Source organism: Euprymna scolopes, chromosome 5 (genome assembly GCF_053919585.1).
Source record: "Euprymna scolopes isolate OS-2025 chromosome 5, ASM5391958v1, whole genome shotgun sequence".
NCBI classification, from domain to species: Eukaryota; Metazoa; Mollusca; class Cephalopoda; order Sepiida; family Sepiolidae; genus Euprymna; species Euprymna scolopes.
The window spans coordinates 132,389,649-132,414,484 of NC_136486.1; the positions used below are offsets into that span (position 1 = coordinate 132,389,649).

At 32.9% G+C, this 24,836-nt stretch overlaps 1 protein-coding gene across 13 annotated transcripts in view; it reads right to left on the reverse strand.

Moving 5' to 3' along the window:
- LOC145276974 (serine/threonine-protein kinase tricornered-like) overlaps positions 1 to 24,836 on the reverse strand; it is a 582,645-nt gene that overhangs the window by 75,996 nt on the left and 481,813 nt on the right. For all 13 annotated transcript variants that reach the window (XM_080128524.1, XM_080128529.1, XM_080128525.1 and 10 more), the window contains 2 exons: positions 9,184 to 9,306; positions 3,995 to 4,078 (listed from right to left, as the gene is read on the reverse strand). In XM_080128524.1, the coding sequence (XP_079984650.1) occupies positions 3,995 to 4,078; positions 9,184 to 9,306 (207 nt within the window). The remainder of the gene's footprint in view (positions 1 to 3,994; positions 4,079 to 9,183; positions 9,307 to 24,836) is intronic.

Genomic DNA, 24,836 nt, shown 5'->3' on the forward strand with positions numbered 1-24,836 from the left:
CCCCAAACAAGGCAAATTGCCACTTTGGTGTAGGGGGCTACTATCAGGGGCAGCAACTACTGGGGTACTATGTAGAGATTTGGGCAGCAAGATGTCAGTTCACATTACATTTGAACTTCTGCATTTCAGTACAGTTGGGGAAGCAGGGACCTGGAATGGAATTCCAGAGTCTAGTGGTTCTGGGAAAGAAACTACTGGAGTAGAAAGATCTTTTATATCTAGGGATCTCTACTGTGTGGGGGTGGGATTTAGCTGCCTGTCTGGTTTGTCGAGGGTGTCTACCTCGTGGAGGCATAAGTGTCTGCAGTTCGTCAGAGCATTCACCATTAAAATACTTGTAGAACAAGCAGAGGGATGCAACATTTCGTCGATGGGACAGAGGCTGAAGCCTAGATGCCAGTTCAGGACCTATCAGATTGGCGACTCTTTTGAACCTTGTCTAGGAGCAAGAGACTAGTAGCAGATGCACCAGCCCAAATGTGACAGCAATACTCCATACATGGGCGAATGGTGGACTTATAGAGGTACAGGATACTTTCGGGTGTTAGTAGTTATCTAGCATGGTAGAGAGAGCCTACCTTCTTCGCAGCAGCTCTGGCAATGCTCTCAATGTAACTTCAACTCATGTTTCCTGTGAACGTTAGGCCAAGGAGTTTGAAAGATGTGCTCTCAGATAAAGAGTCAATCCCATTGCTATTGGTGGTAGAGAAGGTTTCTTGTAACTATTGAAGGAAACGAGTTTAGTCTTGGTAGCATTGAATGTGACCATCCATTTTTGTCCCCATTCCACTACAGATTGGAGGTCATCCTCTAGTGTTTTTGCCATTTCTTTAGATACGTGTTCATTTGTTTTCCTGTCATAGAGTGTGGTGTCATCAGCATATGTACCCATCTCAGAGGCAATTTTGTTAGGGAGGTCATTTATAAACATCAGGAACAATAGAGGTCCAAGGATAGACCCCTGAGACACTCCCGCATTTATATCATTGTTTAGATGTACGACCGTTGAGGACAACCTGGATTTTTCGCTTATCTAAGAAGGATTTAATTATGTTAAGTATTCTACCAGTGACACCATATGATCTAATTTTCTAATCCATGCTAAAATGGCACAATGAATACAGTGCTAAGTAATAATCAGTTTTAAATAACTATTCTGGGGTTGAAAATTCAATTATCATATCAATACAGGCAATACTGAGAATATAATAATTACTTCTACCCAGTCATAATTGACAGAACAGGAACAATCTATATTAAATAAAGAACTCAGTTTGAAATATAGATTTTAGAGTTTGTATCTGAAGAAAGTTTGATGTTAGATCAGCTGAAACACCATCCATGATGAGAACGGTAGTCAAAATGATCCAAACAATACATATATCAATTTGTCATGCTCAATTTGTATTAGATTTTAATAAGAGTTTATATAGGTTTTCAATCTCCATTTTCAAGGACTTTCCAAAGTTTTACAAGACAAAATTGGATAAATAGAGCAAACGACTTATTAACAGGAAAAGTCATTTTTATTTATCTCTTTATTTAACGAAGTAGTTTTAATGGTGACAGTTATTTATATGAAGTTCTTTAACGCACAATAAAACTGGTCAACTATTTACAGCTTTTGTTTGTTTTGTGTTTAGTGCCAGCCATGTGCAATTTCAAAGTACTTCTACCCATTTTGCTCAAAACAAATGCCTTTTTACATACACAACAATATGCCTGTAAATCATATTTACATTTCCTGACCACTTATATTTGACTAACCAAGTGCGATTAAATGTTATTTTCCCCATTGTAGATTGGTCTACACTGTTCATTTTGCTTTTAAATTTTGAATTTTCGGTACTGTGTATACAAGAGTTATGTCCCTTTATCACGAAACTAACCAATGGTTTTATATGGAAAACATTAGGTGACAATACAATTTCAGAACAATGTATTTAAATTTTATTTTCAATATTTAAAAAATATTTTAATGGTATTTTAATTAATACTTAAAAATAATTTAATATTTATTTCGATTTTATTTATATTTTGATCATTTTTACTGGACATAAAGAATACAATTTTCAAGGTCTTTTCAAGACATTTTCCATACTTTTAAGGATTTTGTGAGGTAATAATAGAAATAAGTGCTTTGCAAGGACAAAATCAAAATTCAAGAACTTTTCAAGCATTGAAATACTGTCGATAACACACCTCTGATGAATTTTCATTGAAAAATTCTTTTTAGAAGATTTGGTGCAAGTCCACAGTTCAACCTAAATAAAAAAAACAAACAAACAAAGACAAAATCTTTATGATGTATATGACTGTCAAGGAATGATAACACATTCCAAAAAGCACACAAATTGATTAAGTAGTTTATTCTTAACTAAGAAAATCAAATTTTATGATTAAGCAAAAAGAGACTATTTTAAACATGCGAGATCAATCTTGTCATGCTTATGATTTCACATCAATTGCTTAAAATCTTTTAAAAATGATTTTTTAATTAAAAAAACTACTTAATCAATTTACATGATTTTTGGAATGTGACTTTTTTTCCTCGTGACAGATACATTATAAAGATTGTTCTGTATTGTCTTTTTTTTTAATTTTTAGGTTGAACTGTGAACTTGCACCAATAATTTTACTAAAAATGAATTGGTTTTCAACTTCTTGAAAACCAATAAACTAAGTGGTAACAACTTTTTAAAATCTGAACAAAACATTTATTCAAAATTGAAGAAACAAAATCTGATAGACTTGTCCAAATCACAAGAAAAGTGTAACCACAATAAATGAGCCTTTTACCATAAAGTCTTGTTTTCTGCTGTTCAACACCTGCAAGACAAGAGGAAACTAATTTACACTGATAATCATCATCCTTCATCCATGTGATACCCTATCCTAATTAACCACTAACCAGGTGTGGCAACACAGTTTTGGCAGCTACAATGATACTGCCATGCATGAAGCAATCAGTAACTTATGCAATGGAAAAAAAAAACGAAAACAATCTTTGTTCATCTTTGCATAATATTTTATTAAAATGCATAAAAAATGACTGATGATTTGTCATGTGCATTTCAACATCGCTTTTGTTTTGACTAAATCGAGCTTGAAGACTGTTGAGCTGTGATTTGAAGATGACACAAAACTTTTCAAACTTACTAGCGATGTATATATTTAAGAGCAAGGAAAGGACTCGTTTTAAAAACCTACTGTATCAAAACCTCAATAGGCAGCTCAAGGCATGTTCATTCCCTTTTTCAGAAGAGAACGTGAATGCCTACTAAACATTGTCCTCAAATGTCTAAAGTCTCTTTGTACAGCAGTTTTTTTTCAGGACAACCTTACATGAGAAAACTTTTCCTTACAAGTAAACTGACTAAATATTCAAAATCACATAGTATTCATGACCCAAATAAGATCTCTTCGGTATGGTTAATCCATGCTGGTTTTTGATAGGGATGGTTCATCCTCTCCAAGTAATGTAATCTCAAGTAACAGCACAAATCTGGATACTCCACCAGACTAGATTAATTCTTTTCCTGGAATCAAGAGATCAAAAATAAAAACATACTATGGCATATTAAAATGATCACTTGGGGAGAGGAAAATTAAGTTCCCAACTTGTTTACTTAGTGTTACAGAAGTAAAAGAGAATTTTAATGAAACATTCGAAAATCTACGCATCTCATATAGAGATCAAGTGTTAGACCCTGGGAGAGAGTCCCTTGATTTCTGAGAACTTCGACTGCAGTAAAATGAAACAGGAAGAATTCTTATTGGTTTTTCTTTTCTTTCAAAGACAATTGCAGACAGACAGAATTTATCACAGATCAATAGGAATTGACCAGCAATCAATTCGTATACACATTTCAGCTCAATGTATGTTGTTGGCTTCAATCAAGGATTTTTAGATTTCTTTCCGAATTCATTTTTCTCCAGTGTAACAATTTTTTAAAGAAAAGAAAGGATTGTAAAAAAGGAAAATTTTCCATACCTGTTCTTTCTCCAACATATCAATCTTCCGGAGAATTTTCATAGCATACACATGACCCGTATCCTTTTTCTGGACAAGACGTACCTGCAAAAACAAAATTAATTAAATTAAAAAAAAAAAAGGGGGGGGTTATAGTCAGTCATGAAGGATACCAAATGTGCCATTTTTTCCCCTCAGCACCAAAGCTAACATTTCTGAAATGCCTTTTTCCTGGTTGACTGCAGTATGTTGCTGGTTGGTTCTGTGCAGTTCTAGGAGGCCCACCCTCTCAGGCTTTGCCTTTTCCTACTTGAGAAGGGGTTATTGCCAAACGTCTGAGGCGTCCCTACCAGGGAAAGCTGATAAGGCTGGCCAGACATTTTTTTTTTTTTTTAAAGGCCAGAGTGTTCCTCCTCAGGGGGTGCTGGCTCTTCAATCCTACTTTCTGACCCTTGTATCATATCTCTATATGAAATACCATACGAAATGTACAATAATCATGTATCAAATTCTAAACTTCAAGCCTTGAAACTGTTAAAACCAGAACATAGTCACCATAAAAGGATATCATTTTCAAAAATTAATTTGATACATCAAATGTAAACGAGAAGTTTCTTTTTACTATAAATGGAGATTTTGTGTTTGTAAACACCTTTTTGCCTTTTACTACTTAAAAGTTTCTGTAAATATATAACTTCATCTTTAAATATTATTTAAACAGAATATAGTGCTATATAATACTGTTCTTTATATATATTTAACTACACTGGTACATAAATACTTTTTTTTGGAGGGGGGGCACGCTTATCAAGGCCTACTTGAAGATAAAGGTTAAGGAGCGTCAGGTAGATTTAGAAAATCTGAGGATCTGTAATAACAGAACTTGGGAAGGGTTTGATTATTTAAGAGGACATCTCAACAAGAACTTATTTACTTTAGATTGTAAGATTAACGTGTTATAGTCATCTGGAAAGCGACCCTGCAGTATAGTGTTTCACAGACAGAGTTTTAGGAAAGAAACTTTGCTCATAGAATTTTCATTTAGACTTAGGCACAGATAGAGAGTGAGGAAAATTATGGACAGTCATCTTAGCTAGACTAGTATTTATTGCAAATGTTTTGCAGGAGAGGGGTCAAAGACTGAAACTTGCCAAATTAAAGTTGTATTAGAGCTATTGTGTTACTTTCACTGAGAATCCATATATTCTCCTTCCTACCATAAATTAAATAGAGTATATGAGACATTCAAGTTGTTGATTTTATAACTAACTAGTCAAGAAAGAAAACTTCTAAATATTTCCGTTTATCTTGGTGTTGTTTCTGGTTGTCCAGGACTGTTTGCCATTTGACTCAAGTAAGTTGGTTGGTGGTTTCTGTTTAACGACATCAACCATTCTTAAGTTATTTAATGCTGAATCCAGTAATTTTGGAAAAAGATTTTATTCTTCAAATTCTTTATATCTGTAAATATTTACAGTGTTTGGTTTGATTATTTTGAAGAATAAAAATGTTGCTTTTGTTTTTGACTTTGAAGAACATATTTCACAACTTGAATTTTGCAAAGGGAAAAGAAAATAACAGTAACATTAATATTTGGTACATTTTTGGTCAGGAAGCCATTATCTTCAGTCTGCTCTAGTCACACCAGATGGCCTAACAGGTATTACCAATCCAGGCCAGAGTGAATCTGGGAGCAATGGTAAATAAGTAACTCTACATTCCCCACAGCCCCTAAAATGGGACCTCACCACTGAATGCCTTAAGGTTATACCCAGAACTGTTCAGGAGAAAAATGATTAGAAATTTTGTAACCCTTGCCTTATTATAAACTCACCGTGCATGCATTTTCATATGGAATATCCGTTGTTGCTTGAGATTGAAGTCCACATTTATTATTAATGGAGATTTGGTTTTTGTGTGTGAAACCAAAATTATACTATTAATTGTTACTATCATTTAATACTCAATCCAGTTTATTATAGTATTTGAAACTAATGTACTCTTTTTCATTGCTCATTTTGTTGAAAAGGAGTGGAGCATCCGTTCTATTGTCATGAGAACCATACTAGGCATCGTTTGCCAGGTCAGCAAAAAATATAGCCCATGTTATTTAATAATGTTCCTTTTAAATATTTTTTGAATGCAAAATTTATCATTTTTAACCATTTTAAAACGATATCAAAATTTTAACTTTATTTGCAAAATCTATTAGTAGAACCTATAAAAAGTTAATGCATTAGTTAAACAAGGTTTACTTTCAATTTGATAAATGAACAATTGGAGTAAATGAACAGATTACATTGGGAATTAATTTGCATCGTACATAGTAATTACTGAGTGATTGAATAATCAGAGTTAACTTAGAGTGTAAAGCAGTCACTGATCCTCTTACGATGAACATGCAAGGAAAGAGTGACAATTGCGACAGCTTGCGATGTATAATTATTTGACTGTCACAGTAATTTACATTTCACATTCAAATAGCATATACTATAATGTGTTTACACTGATGATACCACTCTATTCTCGTGTTGCTTCTCACTCATCTCTTAGATCAGCTGAAATATGCAGCTAAGGTAGAAGTTGGCACACATTTACTTGTAGATTGGGGTACGAAATTGCTTGTTTCATATAATCTTGTTAAGATTCAGCTCGTTTCTTTCAATCGTAGGTGTGTCTCTTTTCTTCCAGACATCCCCATGGATGACTTTGCTCTTGAGGAGAAATCGACTTTGAAACTTCTTGGACCTTCTTTTTCATCAAATCTTTCTTGAGAGTTCATATATTAGATTCATAGTTCTTTCTACTTCTCATAAAGTCGGTTCTCTTTATTGTTCTAAATACTTTCTCACACCTGAGGTTATTCTTTATCTCTACAAATCTATCAAACTATGTATGGGTCATTGTTGTCATATTTTGGCTTGTGAATCTATCCTATTTAATGGTTCTTGCTAAAGTGCAGAAACCCATTTGTGATTTGAATGGTCCCACCCTTTATTCTTCTCTGCAGCCTCCATCTGACAGACATGATGTTGCTAGGCTCAGTCTTCTATAAATACTATTATGGCATGTGTTCTTCAGAATTCTTTGATCTATTCCCTACTCCTTTTATTCCAGCTTGTTTGATTTGTTGTAGTCTCCAATTCACCGTTTTGATACCTCACTGTAATACAACTTCCTATTCCAATAGCTTTATTGCAAGAAATTCAGGCTTGTAGTATTCTCTTCTGACTGGTTCCTCCTATACATCGATCGTTCAAGACTAAGGTTAATAATTATCTCCTGTCTTTTTGAGACACATCTTTTGTTCTTGTTAGCTCCTTATATCAAGCAGCTTCACACCTTGTCTGGAACGATTTCCATTTAAATAAAATACAAGTTGTAGATAATTCATTTTTAAATTAGGTTAAGTGCTTCCACATAATAAAAAAAACTTAGTACTAAATAAAACGTTCGTCTCTTAGATGATAATTATAATCTAAGTAGATGATATCCCTCATATATGATTATAGAACTTTATGAAACCATGTATTCATTATTAACTAGCAGATTTACCCAACATTTGTATACAAAATATGTTAAAGTTTACCCATTTATGGTTGGTTAGTTGGTGTTTCATGGTACACCAACCCTTTTCAGGTTATTTAATATTAAATCAAGTAATTTTGAAAAATGCTTCAAAATTTTATATACCTTCAAATATTTTATTCATGGTATTTGCTTTGATTGTTTTGTAAAAGGAAATTGCTTTTGTTTTTGACTTTGTAGAACATGTTTTTTACAAAGAGAAAGTTTAAAAAAAAAAAAAAAATTTTGGTGCATACAGGTCAGAAAGCCAGTATCTTCAGTCTAATCTGGTAGCCTCAGATGCCCTAATAGTTATTTCCACTCTTTAATCTTTATTTTTTATAAACTTAATTGTTTTTCTAACAATGCGTTTATAAAAGTGAAACATTAAAAAAATGTAAAGTTGATATGCGATAAAAAAAATGGCTCCGTAACAGCAAAAAAAAAAAAAAACCTCATTTAAAACCAGGATAAAACATCTGCAGGAACCTACCGATTCCAAAGATGTAATTTGTTTTAATCAGAGATCAACCATTGATGCATAGATAGGCACATGAGTACTTATATTAATAGTTGTGTGTGTGTATATATATATATATATATATATATATATATATATACCTGGTGTTGTCAGGTTGAAATAGTGAGTGGAGGGTTTAGTCACATACTATTTAAGATACACTGAATATCCTAACTGCTTACAATTTTCATGAAAGTGAACCACATTGAATTTATAGAATCATAAAAACGGCCATTTACGTCTATGAAAATTAAATGCGAAGTAACTTTCATAGGTTAAAAGGGGGAAATGATGTTCACAGCTCAAACTTACTTCCATTTTTAAAGGCAACTGATGTAGGCTAATAATAATTGAAAATAAATTAAATATAAATTAGATTAAAAACAAACTTTAAATAATATTTTTAGATAGAAAACTTAAAACAATTCTATTACAAACAATAACATGTAGCTTATTATTAAAATAGATTTTTTAAGTGTAATATACAAATGAGGTTACATCTTGAATGTAGATTTTCTTTGAATAAATACATATAGAAATCATGCTGGAATGAAAGTGTGTAAACATCCGTTTTCAGCATAATTTGTGAAACGGTGTGCCTTTTGTATATATTAACTAAATTGTGAACAGACAGACTGGAATACAACTTTATTATAATAGATATACTTCAAAGCAAAAGAATATCGCTATTGTGAAAATTGTGGTAACAAGCGAAATGTTTAATTTTGTGCATTTCAAATTCATTAATAGGAAAAGTAAAACAAAGTCTCAAACATTTTATTAGAAAAAATACCAATATAAAACTAGGTTATCAATACTGATTGAATCCCTGTTGAAAATACAAAAAAATCAGTTCACTTGTTTGAGAGTTGCATGTCCTTACATTATGAGGATGACAGTTCAAGATACAGACAACCCCAGAGACCAATGTAGCTTGGTCGTTTTATTTAATAGAGTCAAAACGCATTCATCAATTTATATTTGTTCAATTTATGAGAATAACGGAAGTAGGGGATATTTCCTTCCCCAATTCTTCTTTATTGTTCAACTTTTTCTGCAAAGATATTAGTGTGTGTGCGCGTGTTTGAGAAGGGGGGGTGCACAATAAACTAGTTTTATTTACCTCACCAAATGCGCCTCGACCAATCACCTTCAAGGATTCAAAGTCATCAACACCTAAACGAGATCGTTTTAAGCGGAGGAATTCTGTTTCTTTCACAGCATGTTGTTGCCGCCTCTCGCTTTTCTGAAAGAAAATAAAAGGAAAAATAAAATACAACCTTAACATCAAATATTTCAAGGGTAAGAGAAACAAGAAATACAATTGAAGAAATATAAAGAAAATATCTTTCTGCTCGAGTCACATGACCATATTGTTGCAATAACCAGATGAAGCAGTATAAAGGTTTCAGAGGATAACTTTTGGCATATAAAAAAAATAACAGAAAGGTCACACATGAAATTGTAAATTTTGGAATGGTGTTTAGTCATGTCACTCTTCAACGGCAGCAAACATTACATCAGCACAGCATCCATTCCAAAGACAAAGAGCAGAATCCAATTAAGAAAAGCTTATTTAGAGTTTCACACAATAATAGTAACACAAAACCATCCTGTTGTACATGTAGAGACTAGTTCTTTAACAAATGGACTTCTGTCCAAAGAGGTTGATCTGAATGTTGAATATTTAAAAACGAATAAAATATTTAATCCTGTAAGTTGAGGAATGAACAGCTGATTTACAGGCGAGTAATACACCAGGAGTGGACATGCATTGTCTATAAAATATGAAATCAAAGTATGCAAGAAAATGATAGGACCTTTTATTATTTCTTCTCTTTGATAAAATTGTGTCAGAGATGAGTATATTTGCTATCGACATAATGCTCTCTAACAGGCACGAATGAAAAATGAATGTACACATATCTGAAACAATCACAGAAACATTAAAAAACAACCTCCAATCTATAAGGGAATGGGGTCATAAACGGATGGTAATATTTAAGACTATGAGACTAAGCTTCTTTTCTTTATCAGTTATAAAAAAAAAAAAAAAAAACTCAACCACTAATAGCCAGAACTCAGAACACTGTACCCGAGCATTTATTGTTCAAACTCCTTGGCTTAACATTTACAGGCAACATGAAGTGGAACAAATACATAGAGATATTGACAACGTTGCTGTAAAGAAAGTGGGCTACTTCTACCATGCTAGAAAATTACACCTGGAGGTATCCTATATTGCTACAAAGCCACCATTTGCCCATGTGTGAAGTATTGTTGCCACACCCGGATTATTGCATCTACCACTAGTCTCTCCTTAGACATGGTCCAAAAAAGAGTCTTCAAGCTAATAGGTCTAGCATTATCACCCAAACTCTAACCTCTGTCCCATCACCGAAATGCTGCATCTGTGCCTGTTTTACAAGTATTTTAATGGAATGTGCTCTGATGTATATGCCCCAACAAACTCGTCTCTCAGCAAAATCCCACCCCTTTTACTGTAGAGGTCACTTAATGTTGGAAAACCTTTTACTCCAATAATTTGTTTCCTCAGACTACTGGGCATGCAAAAAATTTAAATACAATGTGAACAGGCATCTAGCTCATCTCCTTAGATAGTTCCCTATATACAGGTTCCCAAATAGTAACCTCTTACGTCCAATTGGCAATGTCTTGTTTAAAGTGAAAAAAAAAAAAAGACAACTGAATATGAACATGTGATATTAATTTCCTCCTCACCCAAACTTGATGTCTAGAGTCGTTCACAATGAAAGAACTTTACTCCAGTACAGACACAACGTGAAAGACTAAGTTGATAAAAATAAACGAATTTTATTTGTTTCTTCTTCATTGACAAACTGGCTATTTAACATATATACATCTATATTATTTCCAGTTGGACCAATGTCTTCAATTTTGACCATTGTAATTCCTGATTTTCTTAAAATGTTCTTAAAAGTTTAAAGTTTTGTTGATTCTGAAGTACTTTGAAACAATCAACCCAACTTCAAAACGCATGGTATGCAAGTTAATATTTGGATATAAAACGATTAACAAAGTGAAACGCGCTACACCCCAAACCGTTGGAATCGTCAATCCTTAGTGTACATGCATTAAGCAAACATGTTTAACAGATTGCTCCACACGTTCAATATTATCTTCTTAAAGATTAATTATGATCTGTCAACAACTCAATACAATTTTTGCTATAAAAAAAAAAGAAAAGAAAAGGACAATGGTGCCACCTAAGCTAATCATTATATATATATATATATATATATATATATATATATATTACAGATGTGAACAAAAGGATTTATTGAAGCTGTTCATATCCACTAAAATATACCTTACTGGACATTTAGCCACCACCTTATCTACTTAGAGATATTATAGAATGAATTTAACCTCGAGGTTGCGAGTTCTATCCCTGGCAAAAGCACTCACATAAAATTAACTGATATGCATGGCATGCAGAATGAGTGCAGTGTACTACTACCAACAATCATTCACCCTAAGCAAGTTAAACCGGTTTCCCCCCAAAGGATGAAATTTCATGGGAATATAAAGTTCACCAGCTGGTTCCAGTTGCATGTATTTCCCAGTCAGGGAAGAGGACTATGTTTTTTTTTGCAGGGATGTGTCAACCTTCTCCTCACAGCACCTTATATTCCAAAATGGTTACCCATCTGGTACAGACTAGGCTCAATGATGCTTAACTTTGGTGATATAATGAGAACCGGTAGGTCAACATAATTATCTCGTATGTACTATTACAGTGGATTAAATAAAGGGTAAAAGGTCCAGTTCAAAATTCCTTAAAGGTTATCAAATGCAACAAAATGTATCAGAAGAAGGCAAGAGATTGAGGGCGTAACAATTAAGATGAAAGTAATAACCAAAAACATGCAAATAATGTGCATTTCAATATTGATGTTAGTTTTATTAGAATCTGAAATATCTAAATAACATAAATACAAGCTATAGCTAAGTTTGGAGAGTGAAATAATCAGAAAAATAAGGGGTTCAGACTCAAATTCTGAGTTATTTACTAAGAAAAGGGATCAAGAAAGGAGATATATTAAAAAAAAAAAAAAAAATGACCGAAATAATCATAATAGATCCAACGGGATTTGAACCCTGCATAAACAATTACATAGGCTGTGCAATTATATCAAGAAAAGAACAGAAAAAAAAATCGCAGGGCACCAGCAATCATTTTATCAAAGCCATAAAAAGAAAAAAGGAACAAAGTCAAATACAATTTTGTGTCATACTCAGTAAATTCGTCTATCAGAGTCAATTATTCTCTTTTGGGGAAAAATTACTAAAATATGGCTATAAAAGAATTGCTATTCCATTATCATACATTAACCTATGATGTAAAGAGAGTGTAATCTTTTTTGTTGTTGGTTTTGGCCGAGAGACACAGTAAACTGTTACAGTGAAAAGTATCTGCCTCTTTCCCAGCATGGATACCAAAACATTTTCTGTCATACAGGCAGTTTTGTATTTAGTAATCGGCAACATTTGAAAACCACTTGCGGTTCTAATCAGTTATCCAAATATGCAGAAAGAATCAGATCATGAGATTAATTTTAAGCACAAAATTATTTATGGCAAAGGGATTTTTTTTTTTTTTTTAAAGGAGCCAAAGCATACAAAACATTAGTATTGCTGAGGGAAAAAAAAAAAAAAAAAAAAATGTAAGTATGGGAAAGAGAATTTCTGGAAGGGGGGGTACGGATTTGTAGGATCTTTATTCACATTTGGCATCTATAAAAATAAAATATTTTTACGGTATTTTATTCCATTTATAATGTGAACATTATAGAAATTCAGAAAAAAACAAACAAAAAAAAAAACTGCAGTACAAATTACATACGAAAAGTCAATATTGGATGATAGGCAAAATAAAGAAAAAAACATTCCAATAAAAATCTATTATAAAACATCATTTATGTATTTTGTGGGCAACATTTAATCTATCTTTATTATATAAAACGAACTTTGTGTGTGCAAGTTATTTTTCTATAGACCGCACAACGGTTTAGCTGATTTTTATGAAATTTGGCACAAAGGTACTTTATGTATTCGGCAGTATTCATAGATAGATTTTGTACCAAAATGTCTACAATATGTATTGATAATCAAAAAAATCTGATAAAAGAAGGCAATTTTGACTAAAGTTAACACCTTACAACCTAACATCACAAGTGTACTTGAGAAGTTTTATTACCACACAAGCATAAAGGCCTAGCATATAAAATCAATAGTAGGTTCTTTGACATGACAGGAGCATGTTCGAAATGAATGTTTTTATTTAGAGCACAATTGAGCCAAGATACTTGACTTTTGCATTTAAAACTTAAATTGAAGCCATTATCATCACACAAGTAGAAAGGCCAGGCATATAAAATTAACAGTAGGTTCTTTGATATGACAGGGGCGCATTCAAAATAAATGTTTTTGTTTAGAGAACAATTGAATCATGATAGTTGACTTTTGCATTTTAAACTAATTCAAGCCGTTATATATAAAATAATTTTATAAAAATCAACAGTAGATTCTCTACAGTGCAATGCAAACTACAATACATTTTGGACTGTAGGGAGTCATGTGGAGCTTCCTCCCAGTGCACTGCGATGGGTCGCCAACTGGAGCAGACAATTCAATTTAAAAATGGGCGATTTCAGTAATTGTAATGACAAAAATATGGGAGAGTGAAATATTCGTTGATCATTCCATATTGAACAATGTCGGGTCTCCCTGCTGGTTAAAATATAAAACAAAAATCATTCTGAAATCCGAAATACAAAATCAGATTGCATTAATAAATACACTAGTAATCTTGATCCATAGAAAATATTGAAACAAATTTAAAATATTTTGTATTAATTCATTTATGACAAAATCAAAGTTCTAGTCAATTATACAATTAAAGTTTTTTTTTCACATTTAAAAAAACTAAAATGCTTCATTACTTTTTATTAGGGAAAAAAACCCAAAAAACTTATAAGAAATTTAAATATTCAGTGAAATATAGGATGTAACGCTGTTAGAAATGAGTATCACACATTCAAAATGTAAAGTTCAAGTGGCATACATTTCGTTGATGATAAATAATTACAAAACGTGATGCATACTATAATCCTTAAAAACGGCATTTTATCATTAAAGGCAGATTGAGAGATTGCAAAAAGGGAGAGTAAGAATTGCCATATTATTTGGATTCTTCAGACTACTATTCTTATCTTTGGTGTCATTTCACGTTTCGCTCGATTTAACCTCCGACCTTCGTCAACTTGTCGAACTCTGAAATGTTTCTGTCAAATTATGGAATTTGGACAGAATTTCAAATAAAACTTACTTCGCAGGGGGTAGCATATTCCATCAGCCATAACTGGATAGAGGTTCTAAGTAATTCGCAATTGTATTTTTCAGTCACCTACACTGAGAATGGAACCTTCAGGAGAATATCACTTATACAATTGATTTTTCCAAGTACTCTAACCAGTACTTAGGTTGAAGGTTCAATTCATTGGTAAAGCAAGGACGCAATTTCCAGGAACCGCAGAATAATAAATCTGAAATGAAATCTGTTTATGTTTCAATAAAGAAACATTCAATTAATCATTTGATTTTTTAAAACTTTGTTCAAGAACTTAAATTACTGTTTTCATCATTTTATTAAAAATTAGAATAAACTTTATCATAATTAAATTATTTTATTAAGATAAATATTCTACAAATATTTGTCTTTTACGAAAATAATTTTTTCCTTTAAGACAGGAAAAAAAAAAATCACATTAAAATAGAAAAGGAGATTATCGATTTTCCGAGAAAAAATATTGATCAGTTTTTCTGGAAAACTAGTAAACCAGAAAACGTTGTTTAATTGGGAATGGGAGGAAAGATAAGTCGTGTTGACATTGAAATGGAAAGGAGGGAGACATCAAGATCAAAACTTTTTTTTTTTTATAAAAGATTTCTATTTCTTTAGATTTAATAAAGCATTGAATTTTGCTTTAAAAATCATAGCACATTTTATTGCAATTTTCTCATGTAATAAAATAAAGATGAAAAACAGAATTTCCTAAAAGTAAAAAACCAAGAAAAGTAAAATTTTCCAAAAGTAGAAAGGGAGAAGTTTATCCTCCAAACAGGTATATTAATAATAACAGAGGACCCATGAAAATTCCACGATTTATTAAAGAAAACAAATTTTTATTTTATTATTTTATCTACTTTTTTTATTCATTTTATTAAATACTAGCAGGACCCATATACCGGTGTTGCTCAGTGGAAGTATGATACAAAGCCAGAACAGATTCAATAAAGCCTCCTCTCCCTGAAAACAAATCAACCTACAGTTGTTAGTGAATAGGGACCACTGTCGGCCCTGGAAAATAGACACTGACAGCTGTGGTCAAAATGAAATTATCTGGCTTCCACTGTCAAGCATTGTTTGGCAGTGGCAGTCACTATCATTTTCAGCATTAGTTGTTATTGGCGATTAGTGCTAGTTTGGGGCAATTACTTGCAGGTACTGACATTTACTGGTGAGCACTGGCTATCTTTGCAACTCTCACTCACTAGCATCCATGATTAATGTCGCCCTCGATTGGATTGCCTAGAACTGAAATTGTTTGGGTCCTGACATTCACTGGTTTTTAGTGGAAGTCTGTGGCAGGCACTGATAGTCACTGGCAGTTAGTGTTGTTTTGAGGCGGTCACTTGTGTTTACTCGTAAACACTAGGTGCCTTTAAAATTGTCACTGTCAGTCCCTGGCATTCACTGTCAGCCATGACCAGTTTCAGCCTCCATTGGACTGCTCCTAAATGAAACTGTCTTCAATGGCGAGCATTGGTGGTCATTGGCATTTTGAGGCAATTACTTGCATTTAATGACAGACACTGGCTTCCGTTGTAACTATCAGTCATTGTTATTCACTATCAATCATGACCAGTGTCGGGCCCCATTAGACTGCTCTGAAGTGAAATTGTCTCTTCAATTGTTGTACACTGCAATCCACTGGCTGGTTACTAGCATTTAAGATGGTGATTGGCATTAACTGTTGATCAGTGCTTTTTTTTTTTTCAGGTGGTTACTGTCACTTCTTGACAGGGGCGAGTACTAGCAGGCAAATTGTCTATCTTCATTTGTCAGACAGTCATCCATGGTGATCATTGCTCTTTTAAGGTGGTTACTGTCACTTCATGGCAAGGATGGCTACTGCTGTTTCGAGGTGATTACTTATGGGTATTGACATTTACCTGTGATGACTGGTGGGCACTGTTTGCTTTAACACCTGTTGGTCACTGGCCGTAACTGTCGGACAAAAGTGGCCATGATCAATGTCGTGTTTTGTTCCAAGCCTGAGAAAAGCAAGGAGCACCCTATTTTTTTATTCTATTGAATCCAGATTTGCTGCATCAATGTAGATATGTTTTTGTACTTATGCAAAAGACGGACTGTGCGATTTTTTTTCTTTAGATATGATGTTCAAGTAAAACGTAATTGTATGCATATGTATTGTTTTGTGTATTAAAATATTAGTTAAATAGTTACAAAAAGTTCTCACCTCTCATGTTAAAATGGGTTTCTAAATAACGTTATCTTAGTATGGCCCATATTCTGCACAAGTGCCCATTTGTTAACTGATAAGCACATTAATATGTAATTTATATCATACAAAAAATAATTCTGGTAACCAACACAGGATGGTTATTTGTTATAATATTTGAAATTTGGAAATATTGCGAGAATAAAGAATGGAAGTTTTTGACTACCGCCCCTTTCCATGACATAACATTAATCATTGTCACAATTATGTTCTTACATTTTAGTAAGTTTGTGTAAAATTCTGAACCACCAACAATGACAATCGCAACTATGACAATAAGAAAAAGAATTTTTTTTTAAATCTCAGTTCTGATATCCGATTCCTTTGAGGCAGAAGCGTACAAACGTAGATGAGAGTCAAAGTTATTGTTTTTGTAAATGGCATGTTTAGTTCTCAATAGGCTTTTTTTTAACGATTCACAGTTCCCTTAATTCAATATTTTCTTAATCCGATAATGTATGTGAACAGCCAATCAAATGGACCAGAAGTTAATAATGAATTGTGAAGGGAGGAATTTGTATTTATGTTGGGTAGCTGAAAGAAGGAAAGATAAATGTATGAAATATGAAAGTAAACATGGATAGCACGGTTGTGGAAAAATGTGCCAAATGTACAAAAGTTCCTGTCAAGGAGAGTGAGAGGAGAAAATAATGAACGAGTATCCTGCTACCACCTGTAAATATGACTTGTTTTGGAGAGTAACTCCTGGGGGAAATATAGGAAGTTATGATATTGATTAAAATTGGCTGATAATACCTAGAAAATCTGCAACAAATATTGGCAGGTAGTGTGACCATTTTAAATTTATAAGTGGCTTGTCTGTGTTTGTATTGCTATAATGTTTTTTTGTTTGTTTTCTTCTTTTTTTTTCTAGAGAGGAAAAATCGTCTATTTTATAAATAGAGAGAGAACAAGATAAAAAAATTTGAAAAATTATACACACACACACACACACACACACACACACACACACTTCCATCTAATTAAAACAAGGTATATTGCAATAGCGATGCAAGGGCTATTAGGAGAGGAGCCAGCCTAAGTAGAGAGTTTAGCAGCAGTATGTCCATTCACATTATGTTTAAATTTCTGCATGTTGATACTGTCGACAAAACAAGGAGCAAGGGTAAAATTCTAAAAGCAAGCTAAGAAAAGCTTTTAGAGTAGAGTTTTCTGGTATATAAGAAGAGTGAAAAGGTTGAATTTTGCTTCTAGTTGGATGGGTCGAAGATATTTTCATTGACTGTGTACAAGTGCAGAGGTGCAACATTGCAGCGATTTAACAGTGATTGGAGCTTGATTTACAGTGCACAGCATAATAGGTTAGACCCTCTTTTTCGCACCCTGTCCAAGAGAGAAAGTTTAGTGGTTAATGCACCAGTCCAGATGTAGCAAAACAACTCCATGTATGGGTGAATAGTGGCTTTAGCCTGGTAGAAGGAGCCTACATTCTTTGCAGCAGACTTGGCATTGTTTTTATTCAAATTCATATTGCTTGAGAATGTTAAACTGTCAGGAAAAGTGCTATCGGTGACGGCAATCTGGTTGGAAAGGTTTCTTATAATTGTAAAAAAGAAAGAAGCTTTCTCTTAGTATCATTGAATGCAATCATTGTTCTAAGGATTCAGCCTTTGCCTTGGAGGTGTACGTATTTGGTTTTCTGTGTGTCAAGAATATCTATCAACACTTTCTACTCTTGCTTATAACCAGTTTTATTTTAAATTTTACGTCCATCCCCCATCACCTTTCCATCTGATGCAAACAGGTAGTTGTTCACCAGAAAACTAGTGGCTGCTGCTAGACACCGAGTGTAACAATATTTTGTTTTTGCACAAAATGGAAAGATAAGGTCCAAAAGAGAGTCGCCAACCTAATAGGTCCTGAACTGTCATCTAAGCTTCAGCCTCTGTCACATCGACTAAATGTTGCATCCCTCTGCCTGTTCTACAAGTACTTTAACGGTGAATGCTCTGACGAACTTGTACCCCCTCGACGTAAATACCCCCCGACAGACAGCTAAATCCCACCCTTTTACAGTAGAGATCCCTAGATGTAAGAGAGCCTTCTACTCCAGTAGTTTCTTCCCCAGAACTGCTAGACTTTGTAACTCCCTTCCAGGACCCTGCTTACCCAACTGTACTGACATGCAGAAGTTCAAGTGTAATGTGAACCGACATCTTGCTGCCCAACTCCCTACATAGTACCCCTGTAGCTTATGTCCCTGATAGTAGCCCCCTACATTAAAGTGGCGATTTGCCTTGTTTGGGGTGAAAATGTTATAAAAAAAATTTTTTTTTAAATAAGTCGTAATATATAGATGGTTAGAGTTACACATTAATATAAATAATAATATATAGATAATAATAATAATAGTAACAGTGAAATATAATGATGTTTATATAGAAAACAAACAGTCTACCTTGCAGTTAGAGTATTCATTAGATGATAAATATTTTTTCAGCGAGTGAAAAAATATTTACTTTAGAAGAAACCGCAAAATAGCTGACAACTTCATCTTGATTGTCTTTAGTTTGGGGCTTATTAACAACAAAATCTTTCTGACTGATTATGGCCACTGCTGTTGAATGTATTAAGATGGAGGAAAAACTTAAAAAAAAAAAAAAATCCTGTGCATGACCCCCCCCCCAAAAAAAAAAGAATCAAATCTGTATATTGTCATTAATGTTCATGACGTTAACACATTGTAACATTAGAATCATAATACGAAAGACGTTCCAAAAGTAATGCTTCCTATTTTTTTTTTTTATTCCACCTGGATAGATTAGAGAGGATTGCCAATTACATTCATTTAACGACTGCACTTATGCATTCATGACCTGAAAGTTTCGTCTCTCTGTTGCAGATATTAACAGTGTGAGAGCCTAAGGAAGTAACCCCAGTCACAATTCATTATTATTAACATGTATTAGAAGCAGAGATACATCAATTAAATTCCTCTATGCAGAAAGATTTGAACCGCTCAGCATTCACCAGCACCTGTTGAAAGTTTACAAAGCTGATGAAGTTAATATCAGCACAGTTAAAAGATTGATTCGATTTCAGAGTGGCGACAGAGATGCAACTTTTATGATCAAGGCATCAAGAGGCTGGCAAAAGTGCATTTAAAATGGTGGTGACTATGCAGAAAATTAAATTCTGGAGAACAAAGGGTAGCTTGTTTTAATGGTACCACTCTTTGTATCACTTCAATGTTTAAGTGCTTTAGTTAAAAGATAGACGTTATTTTTAGAGCAACCCTCATAGATAACTAATATGTAGGCAATACCACAGTCCGATTATTCTAAATGGGCATCATAAAAAAAAAGTACATTTTTAAATGCAGATAATTATTAAAAAAATAATCTACTTACAGCCATCCTTAAAACAGGCCAGGTGATCATTAGGGCTATGACAACAGCATATTCTTTCCATTGTTTTGGCTCCAGTATATATCTGACACAGACATGGTTAATCAACCGAGATCCATATCACTCTATAAAAGCATGTAAGATATCAACGGATACACATTCGAGATTCAAAACAATGAAAAGAATGTTGTTGTCCTAGCCCTAAGAATTATACATCTAGGGTCTTTTATTAGAGTAATGACTTTTTTAAAGATAATATAGCAGGTAAAAACAAAGGGAAAATTCACCTGTTAGATTAGTATGTTTTTTATGAGTTTTAAATACCAAATAAAGAATTGCAAAGATCTAGTTGATAAATTTGAGAATTATTGACAAATTCCTGTACATAAAGAGACAAGTACCTTTGAATATTTCAATAATTAATTTTTACTTCAATGTGGCATTTAAAAAAAATTTTTTTTTAAGGATAATTTGTACTTAATCATGGCCATGGTTAAAATCCTTTCAGAATGAAATTTCTAAAAGCAATGACAGTGAAGTGTTAACAGCTAAAATGATCTGTTGACTGATTGTAAAATTTGCCTCAAGTTAGAAATGCCTATTTAAATGTACTGCATTAAAAAAATATAAAGAGAAAACCCACTAAAACCCACTGCATTAAACAATATGCAGATATATCCATTAAAACATACCATATAAGAATAAGACTTGCCTATTTAAACTTATATGCTGGACAAAAATGAAGAGAAATCAATTTTAAACTTATGATAATAAATATTAAAATCAGTCCTTGCCCAGTTGTTTCTGACTCAGACACAAGAGATCTGAACGCACTGTGCATGCTGAGTCTTAGAGTCCGAAACGGTAACTGACTATCTTATATAAATAGAGAATTTGTCCAGCAATCACAATTTTTAAAAAATATAATATATTGTGGAATTTGCCTCATTTTGAACCATTCAGATATTTTAACTACTTTTAAAAATGAAGAATATTGCATTTGCAACAGTAAACAAAAAATTCCCAACAAATAAAACAGAAGACCTGAACAGAAATAAAAATCTTGAGATCTTCAGTTTGACGTTCTATTAACTAACCTATTTGTGTACTCATAAAATGGAGCGTTAGCTTAACAAAATACGTATTGCTTGGATTCTTTGGACTGTTACCGTAACAAAATATTTATAGCGTTGATGTGATGACATTTAATTTACCAGAATTAATGGAACCTGTTTGAGTATTTCAAATATGTTTGTCATATGAGACTCAACCATCCAATCCATTATCTACTCTCATATATGCGAGTCACACTTGATCCTTGAAAGAAATTCCATTAATCATACTCACCAATCATGAAGTAAACTACTCTTTGCTTCTAAAACATTGAAAATATTAATGCTTGTACTTGTTTCAGTATTCACCCTGGTACGGTTAGGTCAGTTCCACCTAAAGAATTTGACACATCCAGAACAAATGCTGACCAGGCACAATGATCAACTACAGTAGCCGATATAAGTATTAGCGGTTCCAGCAGTGAACCCCATAAATGCAAGGACCCAGGATCAGTTTGGTATTATCTTTCACTATTCTGTGACAGGTTTTCAGCTGACATTCACATTGGTTTTCTCCAACCCTGAGGGAAGGAGCATATTCAATGTATCTGGATGATAAAGCATGTGACCGAACCAACGGAGACGTCTCAAGAGTAGAATTATTACAGAGAGGATATGTTGTAGCAAGAACAAAAACACAATGACATTTGAGATGATCTGCTGCCAATGAATATGAAAGATATGATGCAAACAGTTGTGATTGAACACTAAGACGGCAGATAGCAAGACCGACATTGCTAATGCAATTGTTGATATCCTTCTCTCCTTGACCTGTTTTGGTGATAATAGAGCTAAGCTATTTGAAACAATCAACCTCTTCAAGATCATTTACCAGTTATAAAACTTTTTTTTTTTTTTTAAAGAAATACTGGTTTATGAAATCCTCATTGAAGTTATTGATCCTGAGCAATGACTGGTTCAAATGCGAATGTTCAATAAGTTTAACCTAGAACGAGTTAAAAGAAAATCATTTAAAGTATCAAATGAATGCAAACATTTTTATGTTTTTGTTCCTTTCATACAATGCGTCTATGTGAGTAGAAGAGAAACAAATCAGGTATGGGAAAGAAAATGGCTTTAAAAGCCATACGCTGAGTCACAGGCGCTTATCAATGTCAGTTGAAGCCTTTTTTTATCTGCCTTTCACCTTTTAGTGTCCACTTTTGCAGTTTATGACCAGCAATCATGGGAAATAGAAATCGAGAACAATTCTTTACTTTCTTTTTCGTTTTTAAAATAGTAACAAGGTTGGTCTAAAACTAAATTCTATATGGATCTAGGTCACCTCTCTTCCATACCAGAAAGAGTGGGTGCTGATACATGAAACAGACAAAAAACAAATCCAAATAATAACTAGCTGGATCCATGGAAATGCAATGGTTAAAAAACAATTTTTAAGAATTATCCAGATGATAATTGAAAATGTTCCTAAGACATTAAACTGAAATTCATAAACTTTTATTAAACACATCGAAACATGTTAATGATTTAGTGTTCTTTTAGTACTTATTTGAGGATTTTTTTTAAATAGAAATCGTTCAGACAAAGCATGAAGCCACTTGATGTAAGGAGCTTAAAAAGAACAATTAAAACATAGCCAACAATAAGTGCTAGATGTATAGATTCCGACCCAGAAAATAATTCTTCTCCCTTTGTCAGAAACATCACTCATGAAATGTGAGGACTAGAGGATAAAATAAAGGAAACGAGAGTTACAAGTCTGTTGATAGTAACAATAAAGTCCACAGAGAGATTGTTAAGGCAGGATGTAGGGGTCAGCAGAGTTGAGTGAGGGGTATGCCTCTCTTCAAGTTCCGAACTTACCTCACTCCTCTTGAAATTTCATGGATATTCTTGCTTTTCAGGACAGTTAAGCCAAAAAATGTTTTTCTACGCAGATTTTTTGGAGGGGGCATATTTTTAGTGTAGGAAAAGAATTTTTTTTTTTTTTTCGTGAGTGTAATAAATGTTTAAAACATGAATATCTTTGGTCAAAAAAAAAAAAAAAAAAAAAAAAAAAAAAAAAAGAACTAGGTAAAAATTTAAAAGTATGTGAAGTAATTTTTTTTTTTTTTTAGTGAATATAAAGTTCCTTACCTTCTTTCCCAGTTGTGATTCGTTTGAAATTTGGTAAAATTAACATTTTCAGAGATAGAGAGAAGGATACAAGACAAAATGAGAAGGAAGAAAAAACAGGAAAAGAAAAAAGAATGAATCGAGAGAAAAAAATAAATAAAAAATAGTCACAGAAATCAGACCTTACATAAAAAAGCAGATTTAAACAGGAATCACCCCACCCCCTTCTTAGTTTAACATTTTTTATGTTAGTTTACAAACCCTTTTCATACAGAAAGTACCAATTGGTATGTTTTGATTTTATATTCGTTAAATTCAGTCAAAATGATATTTTTGTATAAAAACAAATTGTTAAAGTTTGTGCTTGTGTTATAAAGGTATAAAATATGAATATGTTTAGTCCAAGAATTAAGAAAAAAAAAAAAAACTGTTAGCAAGAGAAAGACCCAAAGTACATATGAAAAGGGGGGGGGACAATTCTTTGATGAATCAAAAGTATTCTACCTCAACATTGTAAATTGTTTGAAGTTTGTTACAATTAGCATTTTCAGATGGAATGGAAAGAGAATAAGACTTAAGACGCACAGAAGAGATAAAACACAGGAAACCAAAACGAAGAAAAAAAAAATAAAATCGAATTAAGACAGAAATCAGACCTTTTCATAAAATAGAAGCAAATGTAAAAGAAATCATGCCTTTTCAGAATTAAATTTTTTTCTGTATATATAATGCTGAGATCTCCCATCACTTATAGAAAGTTAAAAGATAGGCAACTTATGTTAATTACAAATTAGGACGATTTGGAAAAAAAATGAAATTTTTTTTCAGGCATAAATCACTCCGAGAAATGAATATTTTAACATATATTTTGTGTCATTAAAATATATACATATTTTCTATACCAAGGAGTCACCACTTATCAAGGCCTACATGTCATCCAATGACCAGGGTTTATGAGGTTGTTGAGAGAATTGAAAATAATGAATGAAAAGGAAAGGAGTAAATTACTTCAAACGGCTTGATAAGTAATTTTTTAACAGTAAATTTTAAGATAACTATGTTGTAATTAGAAGAGAAGCAGTCCCATCGTATTGTGTTCCATATATGAGAAACTCTTAGAAAGAAGTTCTTCATTACAGTTACAGTTGTTTTAAGAATACAAAAAAGTGTGAGAAATAAATAAGTACTTGCTGTGAAATTTTACAAGGAAGAACCAGAGATTGGAGCTCAGTCGAACATCTACCATGAAAATAACGAAAGAGTAGAGCCGTATAGGAAAAAAGAAATTGGGAAACCAACTTTGATTAATTCAGCTTTAGTATAATATATAAATATATAGAAATAAAAATGGCAGATTTATGTTTTTATGGCCGTTTGCAATAATTATTAGTGTTTAAAAAAAAGTGGAACTGAATGAAAATCATGTTTGTCGAATCCTTTATTTGTGGAGAACATTTTTAAGGAATTGCATATGTTTATTTTACTTTACATGGTTTAAAAATGCCTTCACCCATAATTAAAACCTATCAGGTACAGAATGGCACGCACATGTGAATTGAGTTTGATATTAATTTTGTCAAGTTTTACATT